The 12653-nt window shown below is 36.9% G+C and overlaps 1 protein-coding gene across 2 annotated transcripts in view; it reads left to right on the top strand.

Moving 5' to 3' along the window:
* The window catches only part of LOC145787447 (integrin alpha-4-like), a 41233-nt gene extending 31115 nt beyond the window's left edge, over positions 1–10118 (top strand). The window contains exons 20-21 of one of the 2 annotated variants that reach the window (XM_082599192.1): positions 7715–7837; positions 8798–10118. In XM_082599192.1, the coding sequence (XP_082455318.1) occupies positions 7715–7837; positions 8798–8920 (246 nt within the window). In that variant the 3' untranslated portion in view covers positions 8921–10118. Of the gene's footprint in view, positions 1–7702; positions 7838–8797 lie in introns of both variants that reach the window. The other variant, XM_082599191.1, reaches the window with a different exon arrangement.
* Positions 10119–12653: the final 2535 nt, after the last annotated feature.

Genomic DNA, 12653 nt, shown 5'->3' with positions numbered 1-12653 from the left:
GCCATGCTATCTTGGATCAAATCTTTCCTGTCAAATCGTACTTTTCAAGTCAAGGTTGTCAAAGCTTTATCTACCACAAGAAAACTAGAAAACGGAATTCCTCAAGGCAGCGTTATTAGTCCATTACTATTCAACGTAGCGATCAACGATTTACCAAACTTAATTACCTCTTCTACAGCACTTTTTGCAGATGACTTCTGTTTTTGGAAAACAGGAGAAGACATCTCAACTCTGTCTAATATAATCAAATCTGACTTTTCAAAAACCAAAGACTGGTGTGATAAATGGGGCTTCAAGATCTCCGCAAACAAATCAGCGGTTGTGCTGTTTACAAACAAACGTAAATATGATCCGTGTACACTCGAAATAAAAAATTCGTTAATCCCCATCAAAAAAGACTACAAATACCTTGGAATCACATTTCAGTCAAATGGAAAGTATAGCATCCATGCTAAACATGTTGCAGAAAAATCCAAATCAAGACTAAATGTCCTTCGTGTACTGAAGGGCACAAACTGGGGAGCAGGAAAATCAGCACTGCTTTGCATCTACAGAGCCATAATACGATCGGTTATTGAATATGGTATGGAAGCATATTTTGCCACAAACAAAACCACACTCCAACCAATTCTGACATTACAAAATGAAGCTCTAAGAATATGCTCCAGAGCAATGAAAAGTACCCCAATTTCAAACCTACAACACTACTGCAATGAATTACCCTTGTCACTTAGATACGAGCAACTTTGTCTAAACTACAAAGCCCACATTCTGACATTTTTACACCACCCAGCACATGACATCCTCGAGGAAAGTTTGCCAAGAAATTTGACCAACACAAGTAACTACCAACCATTCCATTCCCTCACCGAGACAATAGACACGAATATTACCGTAAACCTCATCCAAGAACCATCTATCCCACCCTGGGAAGTCTATATACCCATAACTGACTACACCCTTGTGACTGAAACCTCCCAGCTTGACCATCCAAATGCCATCTCTGGAATAGTCGCTGAGCACCTCACAAAAAATTACTCAGAATTTCTCAACATATATACAGACGGATCCAAGACCAACACGAAAACCGGATCTTCCTTTTTTGTAAACCGCTATGGAATAAAACGCTGCTTCACAATTAATAGATCCGCATCTGTGTTCAGTGCCGAACTGTTTGCAATAAAGGCTGCACTTATATGGATAAAAGAGACCAAACAAAGTAAGTCGGTCATCATTAGCGACTGCTTAAGTGCACTACGGACGATTTCAAATCCAACCTGGACAAAACACAGCTTAATCAATGACATACTTCTGCTTCATTCCAGCATTATATCAAATACAACAAAAGTAAAGTTTTTATGGGTTCCTAGTCATGTAGGCATTCCTGGAAACGAAACTGCTGATTTCTTAGCAAAACTTGCTTCAGGAGCCATACCAGCAATACCAACATCAGCCATTACCCCCATCTCCGCAAACACAAAACTCAGCCTAAGTGAAGTCAAAAACCTCACCAAAGATCTAGCTCTGCAAAAATGGAATAATCACTATATAAACAGTACCACAGGCCAACTCTACAAATCTATATATCCTGACACCAAAAGTGCAGGAACAAACAAAGTACCTGACCATCCAACCGTCTTTAGACTCATCACCGGTCACTGCCGTTTAAACCAACACCTCTTCAAGATCGGATGCCACACTTCTGGACTATGCGACACATGTATGAGCCCTGAGACTGTGAATCATTTTCTATTTCATTGCAGTAAATATGCAACTCAAAGGAAGTGTCTTGAACAAAATCTGAGCAAGTATGGAATAAACATATCGGTGAAAAATTTTGCTGAAAATCGTCCAACTACTACACATCTGCTGGCTTTTATAAACTCCTGCAATAAGCTTATTTAAATTATTATTTTAATCACTGTAATCGTCCATGTTATACTGTAGTGCACCCGTGTCGTGTCTGCTCCCAGCCAGAGATCGATCGTCTCTTACATTGATTCAGCGTCTTTGGACACTGAATCGGTGTGGAAGGCGATTGATTTGCTGGCTGGGCTTTCCTTATTTTGTTTCAGTTTGTAACACCAAGCGTGCAATTCCAAAGAAGTACCTGACTTTCGTGGGCCTAACCTCCTACAAGAATTTCTTTTCCACTAATGATGTATTTAAACTACTGTATCGTATTATGTTGTGTTGTGTCGTATTGCACCCTTCACTATGCCCTGTTGTGCTCTAACTGTGCTAAATAGCTATTATAATAATGACTGTCGCTAAAAGACCTTAGATGTTGTAAAGCGACATAAAACAAACCATAACAATCAATCAATCAATCCAAGATTTTAGTTTGATACTCAGACCTGCCTCTGGACATGATCTCAAATTGCTTGATAGAAACGTTGTTTTGACATTCTGTACATTAGAAAATGTGATCTTTAATTGCGCTTTTCTGTACAGAATTCAAATTGAGGTGTTCCCCAGCTCTAGTCGATGAATGTCTTGTTGACATACCGATGTATGTCAGGCTTGCATCAAGCCTTGTACATAAAACGTCACAATCCACTGTTGAACAGACAATTGTATGCTTGCGGCTCGTCTTTCTTGCTCTCTGTATTTTAAAATTAGTTTTTTTCGCACCTTGCCTTTCTACCATATCATGTGGTCTGTTTAACACCTTTTGATGCAGTTAACTTTGATTCTCGTGGAGCCTATCGTTGAGTTTGAGCTAGTCAGAAGTACTGTGCAGTTTTTGTCTTTTCCTGTTTATAGATTTAGTTAACCATTGTATTTTATTCAGATGTAGTTAAGTTGTATATATGTTATTCCTGAAGAGGACATTTTGTGATGTCGAAAACGTTCGATATTTAATTGTTGCGTAGTTTTGTGTTTTTGTAAATATAATAATCTTTAAATATGCTAAGCTTGATAACGTTGCTCGGCTTCGTATGCCTATGGTTCAATTAAATATTGGTTGTTGCAATTTTATGTTTGTCTTCAAAGGTATAATTTTTTTCTCTTTTTTTTGCTTGTGGAGGCTTTGAATCAAACAAATGGTAATATTTAACTATTTCGTAATCTCCCACTGAGATAAAGTAGGCCTACGGAACAGGATTGAAAGTCTCATCACTGGCGTGTTGATACGGATAGCGAAACCAGGTCAGTCCCGTTAGCTCAGTCAGGGCCGTTGACAGGATTTCTCGGGCCCGGTACCAATTTATTTTCGGGCCCCCTTCGGCCTTCATCGACTATGTTATGAAAATAAAGGTTGTTTACAAACTTTTATTGATGTCGTTTAAGCATGGTCATTTAACAAATCTTGCGCAATCTTAAAATTTCTTGAACCGCAAAACTTACTATTTCTATCTAGCGGCTGCTTTTTTGAACTTTTATTTGTCACATGGCGCTAGAGTATTCTAGGCTCACCAGAAGAGAATTTACAGCAAAGGTAGTGCAGACAGTCAGAAAGTTTTCAATTTGATTTGGGAAAGGTGTTTGGGCCTCGATCAAACATTTGCTGATTGCTGCAATCTGAAAAGCGGTTTTGTGCAGTTTTTAGTGCAGTGCAATGCAATTTTTAGTGCAGAAACAGGGATAGCAATCTTCTTACCTGTGCCATTTCAGTTTGAGTTTAAACAAATATTAACCTGTTTATGTTGAAATTCGTGTTTCGGGTAATATTCATGGTTAGGGAAATCACTATACTAGACTAAACTAAATTCTTACTTTACTGTTTGGTGGCTGAAGTGGCTATTTGACCACCAGAAAGCTGAAGTAAAGTGCTGTGTTAAGCCCTTTGTGGGCCCCCGGGGCCAAAATAATTTTGAGCCCCTTATTGGCAAGCAGACTTATGATAATGTAGTGTGTATGTTAACTGCACTGATATGGAAAGGTGGTTCACTTCACTAGACTTTCTCACCAGTTGAGAAAACAATACAAATGTAAATAAGAGCAAACACAGGTCTATCAAGTCATAGCTACACCTTTGCTTGCAATGAAAGCCAAAAGTGTTAACGATTTCTAAACATTACTGGCAACGGTCATGAAGCGTATGGGTCATTCAACCCAGATCTTATATCACACAGTAGAAGCTGGTATCAAAATTTGACATGCTTATTGCTTATCACATTGAGTTCATACAATTTTTTACATCGGACAAGACTTGACAAAATTATGAGAATTTTAAATTGGTTACCTACATTTACCTAATTGGTTACCTAAGATACATTTACCATAATTGGTTACCTAAGATACACTATTATTAGAAACCTGTTGTTAATCATGCTATATTTCAGTAAAACATTTTTTTTATTAATTGCTTTATTTTTGGAACATTGTGGTTGTTGAATTTAAGAAGCACAATTATTATGAGCAGCAGTTGCTGTAATCTAACTGTTGAATTAACTTTTCTACATGTAATTATTTTTTCATATGCAAACACCATTGGTCATGCTAAAAACAGTTGTTATTGAAATGGTGCATAAGTGCTGACTTATGTAGATGAAGTTTAATAACTTCATCACATGTTGCAACTACTTCACAGGAATCACAGCATACATAAGAAAATTACTATGATCCTTAACAAAACGGAGCAATATTTACAGTGTAACACTAGTTAATAGGTTTCTAGGTAAGGTCTAACAGCTTCATCACTCACTGACAACTTTGCAGTACTCAGAAAGCCTTCATAGGTTACTGGTGCTTAATGAAATGTTATAATGCTTACTGCACAATACCGGCTAACTACTACCTAGTTAAACTTTTATAACTTCATAAACAATCATCAACCCAGCAGTGTACAGAACACAGCAGAAATATAACTAATAGTAAACACAGGTCTATCAAGTTATAGCTTCATCTTTGCTTGGAATGAAAGAAATGAAACATAAAGCAGCAACGATTTGAAATCACAAACAAAATACTGGCAACTGTCATAAAATACTTATTATACTGGTATCTAAATGTAATATGCTGGTTACACTTGCTGATAGCTACCTCTATAAAGTCAGGGATATTTATAATTGCGGGATTGTAAATGCTAAAAATGAAATGCTAATTAATCTATGAGAAATGCTATTTTGTTTACTGTTCACAATTTTTTAGCAATAAACAAAATATGACTGCACAAATGGAATAGGCTACAAATAAGACAGACATTTTTATGGCCTACAGTTAAAGGCAGGTTAATTGATTATATACCTATTACACTACTCAATGTTCGCTTATTACTTGCTGACCTTTGACTTTGAGGTCAGTTTTTGAATTGTTTGTCTTACTTTTGGTGGTCGTTCTTAAGCTTGTGGCCTGCTGATCACTTTATCTGGTTCTTACCACAGCAATTAAAGACATGGGTAAAGATGGCATTAAATGCTTCATGGTTTCTGGTACATTCAAGGTTTAACATTTGGCTCAACATAACTTTTGAAAAAAAAAACTATGCAAAGACCTTGGAGAAAATCATTCCCTTGTTTGGAACATCTGCAAAACTTTTACAGCACGTCTGCACCATTGCTAATCATAGTAAACGAATGTATTTCAATTGCCATAACGGCAAAGCAAAGTTTGCTAGGTTCTGACAAACCTCCATGTTCAGCCATTTCAAAGAATTCCTCTTTGAGAGTTTTGTTTATCTGAAATGTTCAAAGCAAGAATGTCGGTAGATCAAACAAGACATCTTCTTTATGAAATGCTGAATGAAATCTTGGTACATAGCAAGGTTACACCATTCTAGAACTAGATTACCGGTTGTAAACCAGTAACATTCACTTTGAAGTAAAGCTTAAGAAAACAAAACACCCTGTAAAACCAAAACGTTAGTTAAGCTAAAAGTGCAACAGCCTTAATGCAGCTTCTGACACTTCAAAAAATACTTTTACCTTGCAAGTTATACCGGTAGATGTAGAAAAAATATTTTATTGTTAAATGGGATATCAATAGACCAACCATACTTTAAGCTAGTCCAGTATTACAAAAAGTATTTCATGTGTCTTGTTTACTTATTGGCAAACTTCAAAATCAATCGTACCTGACTCTTAAAGTTTGTGCTAACGAGAAGCTAACCTACAAAACATGAACGCTTTCACCTTATGCTAAAGAAAGGTTTCAATCTATGCTTTTGCAAAATTTAGACAAGGCATTGCAATTAAGTTATGCAAATGTCTTATATAATTTGCCCATTTATGACAATCATTTTAAAATGAGCTGTCTACTTCGTGGTTTAACCTATAACAGTAGTACACAAAGTATGGTGACCCTACCACTACCAGTGTATAAAGCGGCTTCAGTTCAACAGTTGCCAATTCCAAAGTTTTACCACAAAATACGAAAAAATAAACAACCAAAATAATTAAAACACATTTATCTTAAACACACCTTTGTAGGAATTGGGCCTGTCTTGATTTCAAGTATTCAATTGCAACCAACCTGTTTTATTTCAAATGCAGGTAATTTTACTAATGTTGTCACATTTTAACTTAAGATAATGTGGTTTTTAGAGATGTTTTGGTATAAGGGCCCAGCATCTCATTGGTACCGGTACCGGGCCTAAATTATCTTGTCAATGAACAAGTAGGCTACACGCAGTAAACTTTAACAACTAAAAAACAGATTGTTACTGAAACGCAAAAGTCAATTAACTGTGGGCCCCCTGAAATTCTATCACAAAATAACGACCAAGATAATGTGGTGATTTTAGAGATATTTTGATATAAGGGCCCAGGCCCAGCATCTCATTGGTACCGGACCTAAATTATCTTCTCAATGGAAGTACACACAGTAAACTTTAGCAGCTAAAAAACATGTTGTCACTGACACGCAAAAGTCTATTACTAGTAGGCCCCCTGAGATGGTGGGCCCAGTACCCAGAAGGGGGCCCGGTACTTTACCATCTGACGACTAAAATAGCAGTTTTAACCTCTGATGGCAATTCCTTCAGATCTGATTATATTAAGATCTTGATTATGTTTGAAGTCGCGGGGAATTTTTAAAATCCGGGCCCCTCAAATATTCCGGGCCCGGGTCCAAAAGTACCACCTAGACCCCCCTGTCAACGCCCCTGAGCTCAGTGGTTACGCGCCCGGCTCAAGATCACGCGGCGCTGGTTCGACTCTCGGGGTGTACGCTTGAGCAACGCATTTCAGGGACTGCTCTCCATTCAGCGGCACCGAGTGAATGGAATAATTCCCCGGCAACAACACTTCAACAATCGGAAAACTTCACTCTGCCAATCTCGGTAACCGGCCCTGAGTCGAAAGCCTCTACAAGTATGCGAAACTACCAGGAATAACCTATCAAGGCTTTGTCAGTCCGAGGATAAAGATTCAAAACCAACAACTAAACGCCAATGCCCTCCATACTGATGAGCACTTTAACCTTCGCCGATGGCCTGGTTATGTAAAGATGTAAGGTTACTGTAATACCAAGCCAAATCGGTAAAACACAGAGGTCTAACGCTATTAGTTCATTGCTACATTCATCATCATCCTTTTCAGCCTGTGGCCCACTGCTGAGGGAACGTCTTCCTTTTTTTTGCCAATCCAGGCGATCGTGTGTTTTTTCTCATTGTTTGTCAAGAGGATGTCGTCAGTCTTGCTACACTAGCCTGCTGAAAAAAACTGTGTGTTTAGAGTGTACTGTATATTTATTTTTTGTATAACAGATGCAATGTTTAGAAAATATCCTTTGACAAAAAAATAACATTTATACAAAGTATATTCTGAAGGCTTCTACAACCGTGTCCACCCAAGAAGATGCGAGTCCTGTAGAAGATAATCTTCCAATTGTTTTAGGTGTTGTTGGTGGTATTCTGGTACTCATTGGATTAATCATGCCGATTCTATATAAAGTTAGTCACTGACACCTTCTTTTAGTTACTGTAATTACTAGGCTTATCACGTAATGAGGATTTATACGTGCCAAACTTGTCACTGTGTGCCAATTCGCGTGGTTGTGCTGCATAGATAAAACAGTTGAGATGGCGTGATGGAATCAATTTCAAACTTTAGATTTGCTCATAAAATCATCATCATCATTATGTTCCTTCCTGGTATTGAGGGTTGAATACAATGCGCCATTGTTTTCGACCATGAGCTGTGCGTACTGCACTTTCATAAGTTAATTTTGTCCATTTTGTGATGTTTGTTGTCTAAATTATTCTTGGTCTGCCTTCGTTTCTTTTACCGTTACGCTTATCTTCTATGATCTTTGTAACAAGTTTTGTCTTATTGTGTGTCCGAAATACTTCAATTTTCTTCTTTCGACTATTTGTAAGTGAATTTTGCTTGAATTGAATTTGCCTAAAATATCTCATAAAATATTCATAGAATCTTATAAAATACTTTATTTTAAAGTTTGATAACACAATTTTGGTAAAGAAGTTCCTGTTTAAACCATCAGGAAACAAAACCAAATGACAACACAAAATTTAGCACGATATAAAAGAATACGGGTTGGGTCCCGGGTGCAAGAGCCGTGAACGCGGCGATGTGTGACGTACGGTGTTGCAGTATTTGTGCCTCATTTTAAATAGCCAAGAATTGTCGACAGACTCAACATTAAATGGTCCGTCTTGAAAAACGTAAACCTAATAAGAACTATGGACGATCGATCGTTGTGGAGACTCACGGTAGCCGACGCCTTATTCAGGCATAACCGATGATGACGATGAGGCAGCAGTGGTCTCCTGGTTGGGGGTAGGGGGGGCTGTTTACACCACCCTGATTATAAGCTAACATACCCAGCTTGCAGTAAAGCTTGTCGTTCGAAATGTAATAGTTAGAAGTAAATGCACGCTTTTACTTTCTAGACTGGGTTCTTTAAAAGCAAGTACGCTGAGAAGTTAAATGATGCAAAAGAACAAAAGGAAGAGACAGATGCTACACCACCTGACAATCTCAAAGTAGAATCCGAATTTAAGGAAGAGAATTAATAAGCGAAGACAAGACTTCAGGAAATGAACAAAGAAAAAATTATGCTAAAAGCAAGATGGAATATGTTATACGCTTTCAGTGATACACATCAAAGTTCATGTCCTTTCAAGATACAGTATAACCAAAGACTATGCATACACTTTGTTGTATTTATTTCTATATTTGTGATGACTATGTGGCTGCTTGACTTGAAGACCGTCATGGTTACATTTTGTTGTGTAACCTACTTGAAAGATAAACTGTAGTGTATTCAGATTTATTGGGCATTTTTTAATTACGTTAATTACGTTATTTGTAGCCTACTTTGCCATTTCCTTGCTACGTATTAGCCTATTATTTACTGAACAAAGTTCAAGGGTCAGTTAAAAGGCCATAAGTTTCAAGTGAGATCGATTTTTGTTTAGGTAAACTTCTTGCAAGCAGAAAATCGTTAGTTTTTTTGTTACAATTTCAACTTTGTATTCTTCCAACCATGAAGTCCAAGTCTAATGATTGATTACGTAGGTAACCTAGTCCCGAGGCAACAAAATCCGTCCTTTTTACATTGATTTATCGTCTGCAGGCATTGAATCAATGTAAAAATGACTGAATCAGTTGCCTTGGTCTGTACGCTGAAGTGCAGCAGCTGTCTGCAATATGCTTCAAAGAATCGCCTATCAACAAAAACCTATTTCATTCTTTAGTTCAATTTCAAATGTTATTTTCGTCATTTCTGCCTTTGCTCAGTCACTGATAAATGTTAGGTCAAGGACAGATATTTTTAATTAAAGAAACACGATTTATATAAAAAAAAAAAAAGGTTCTTTAATTTATAACTGGTCGAAATATTGACATTTACAATAAAAGTGTAAACTTACAAGAAAGTTTTATTTTACTACAATATTTTTATAAAGGACTAAAGTATGATACCTGGTTTCCATTTAAGTAATGTCAACCATTGTTACATATGGTAACTATGCTGTTGCTGTAACTTGTAATTATTTAAAAATTACCCACAGTTTTTTGCATGGTCACAATAATCCAACATATCTATAATTTTATACGAGATTGGCAATACAGCAATACATTGTTATATTTATACAAGAAAATAAGTCTATGGATAAAATGCACAGTTGAAAATAGCTTGAAAATAATCATGTTAAAGGTATATTTAAATTCAACTTGATTTTCAAAAAAATAAATTTGCTTGAAAAGGTAGGGAATTTGATTTTACGTCGGATGGCGCTCATATGCTGTATCGCATCACATGACTACAGGCGTCAGACAATACACCTCAGATGTGTAGAATCACACCCTGATGGTGCAAAAGATCTAGATTAAGCAGAACGTAGACAAGTAAGCCAATGTGCCCACCTTCAAGGATACTATTAGGTGTCCTGGTAAAGACATAACCGCATGCTCTTAAGCGGTGTCGAACCGGCGCCCTTTGGAGGGTTGAACCAACGCTATCTCCGCTTAGCATGCAACCGACCACCATGTGCAGTTGTGTGAAACATCCATTGCCTTTATCGTGACATAATGTCTTTATGCATCCTCTAGGTAACCAAGTGGTTAGCGTCGTTAAGTCTGGGTTCGATTCCAGTTAAGGTCATCCCAAAAACTTTAAAAGCAGGCCCTAGCAATGACCTGTTCAAGTAAAAGCATAGTTGTAAATACTTCATGAATGTCCCATGAAGTCATTGATGTTTGATGTAAAAAAGAGCAAGTCGTTATCTTAAATGCAAAAATAATGAAAAAGGCAATATAACGCAAGAGAACAACTGCACGCCCAGCAAGCTGATGCAAGAGAGAGGCCCAATTACGGATCCATAGGATGCACTGCCAAATAATTATAAATTCAAGACAAATGTACGACTAGTTCAATTGATGTCAAGTTATCTTGTTGTGTTATCTTGTTGTGTTATCTTCTTGTGTTATCTTGTTGTGTTATCGTTATCTTAATATTGCTTTTAACAGTCCTTCAACTTGTTCGGAAATTATAAAACGTTTTGATTTCTAGACTTCTAAAAAAGCATTTGGTTAAGCAGAACTGCTGCTGCACCAACTGCATTGAGGCGATCTAACCTAAACGCGTCACTGAGACAAACTTTATAGTATATTGCTAAGTTAAGAAAGGTTAAACTCTAAACAGCGTTCAGCTTGATCCCTTCGTCCAAGATTCATTCAAGTTTTGGAAATAAACGTCGATTGCAATATCTTGAAAGCTCTTCTAGCGCGGTTTGTTGTGGATTTATTCAGTGTTCCCTCTTCGAGAGATGACGTTACAATAGTAGCGGTTCAATTGTCCTTCGGGTCAATTGCATGTTGCTCCTGAACCTTCAGCGTCACACCTGCATGTCGAATCCCCGTTGCAAGTTTCAATCCAATTTGCGTTTATATTCCCTAGAGGTTGAAAGCATCTTATGACGCATTGGCCGTCGCATTGCGGATGCTGGCTCGCGGTGGATTGACCAATGCAGTTGCACTTTGGCTCCTCTTCGTAGGAGAAACAGCTCCCAAGAGAACATTGCTTCCGACAGACACTTTCTTCTTCATCTAAAGATTATTTATCAAGTCTTTAGATTAGTTTTATAACTTCCATTAAAACCAACATAAGAAATTCATGTACGCAGATCAAAATGAATCATAGAAAACAGGTCCCTTAAATTTAAAATTTTGCAGAAAATTTATGAAGTAAAATAGATGTAACCGCTTGAACGTACGAGAATGGAAATAACATTGCAGACCTGTTGACGCATTGGTAAATTTTCAAAGTGATCAGTTTGCACTGTTATGAACAACAGTATACTAAATTCGGCTCGTTACTGTTTGAATGAAATCCCCAACATTTGTATGCATATCTTGCTAATGTAAACACTGCTTTTAAATGTGTAATTTTTCAATGAAATATTATTGATTGCAGTTAACTTACAATCCATTGGTGAACAAATATTGGCTGGCATTTGTAATATTTATAATAGTACAAACATTTGGATAGTTTTATTAAACTATTTTGATATTTACTGTATATTGTATTTATAATATTGCACAAATCTTTTAATATTATTTTATTATAATATTTAGTATAAACATTTACCTTTAATATTGAAAACATTTAAAATTTTATGAATATTTATAACTTACAATCCATTGAGGGATAAACGTTGGCAAATATGCTTCTCTCGTCTTTGATGTTCCCTCTGGTGAGGTAATGAGCGACTACATATGTCTGTGCATTGACTTTATGCACTGCACATCCCACAAAGCTGGTTTCAGCCCAAACCATTTGTGTGAAACGATCTGAAAAAAGCAATTATGCGAATAATTTTGATCAAGTAAAACGTGAGCAGGAATAGAACACTATATTCCAATCCGAGTTTAACTACTCACTTTGTCTTCTATTCTGGATCTTATAAGGTTTTTAATGCTTACTGTAGATCAAGTCAAGCCCGAGTTGTCGTCCATCACCAAGTTTCTGGTTTAAACTTGTTCTCATTTTATGCATTTAATACACTAAACAGTTAAGTGTCGCTGCCGGCAGTTGTAGAGCAGAATTTCATCAAACAAATTTTAATAAATTTATGACCTTTTCAAAATTAAAATTCTTACAAATTAGAAAAAAACTATTGTTGTTTATAGCTTGTTTATTGTACTGGACGCGCCAACAAATTCCGTTCTTATACAGTTGTTCACCAATGAGCCCCCTTACCTGTCCGAGGTGTAAGCTGCGTGGTTTCAAAATCATATTCTGCC

The sequence above is a fragment of the Aplidium turbinatum genome, chromosome 18 (genome assembly GCF_918807975.1).
Source record: "Aplidium turbinatum chromosome 18, kaAplTurb1.1, whole genome shotgun sequence".
In the NCBI taxonomy this organism is placed as follows: domain Eukaryota; kingdom Metazoa; phylum Chordata; class Ascidiacea; order Aplousobranchia; family Polyclinidae; genus Aplidium; species Aplidium turbinatum.
Note: the sequence above shows the minus strand (reverse complement) of the source record. Positions and strands in the feature narration are given on the sequence as shown.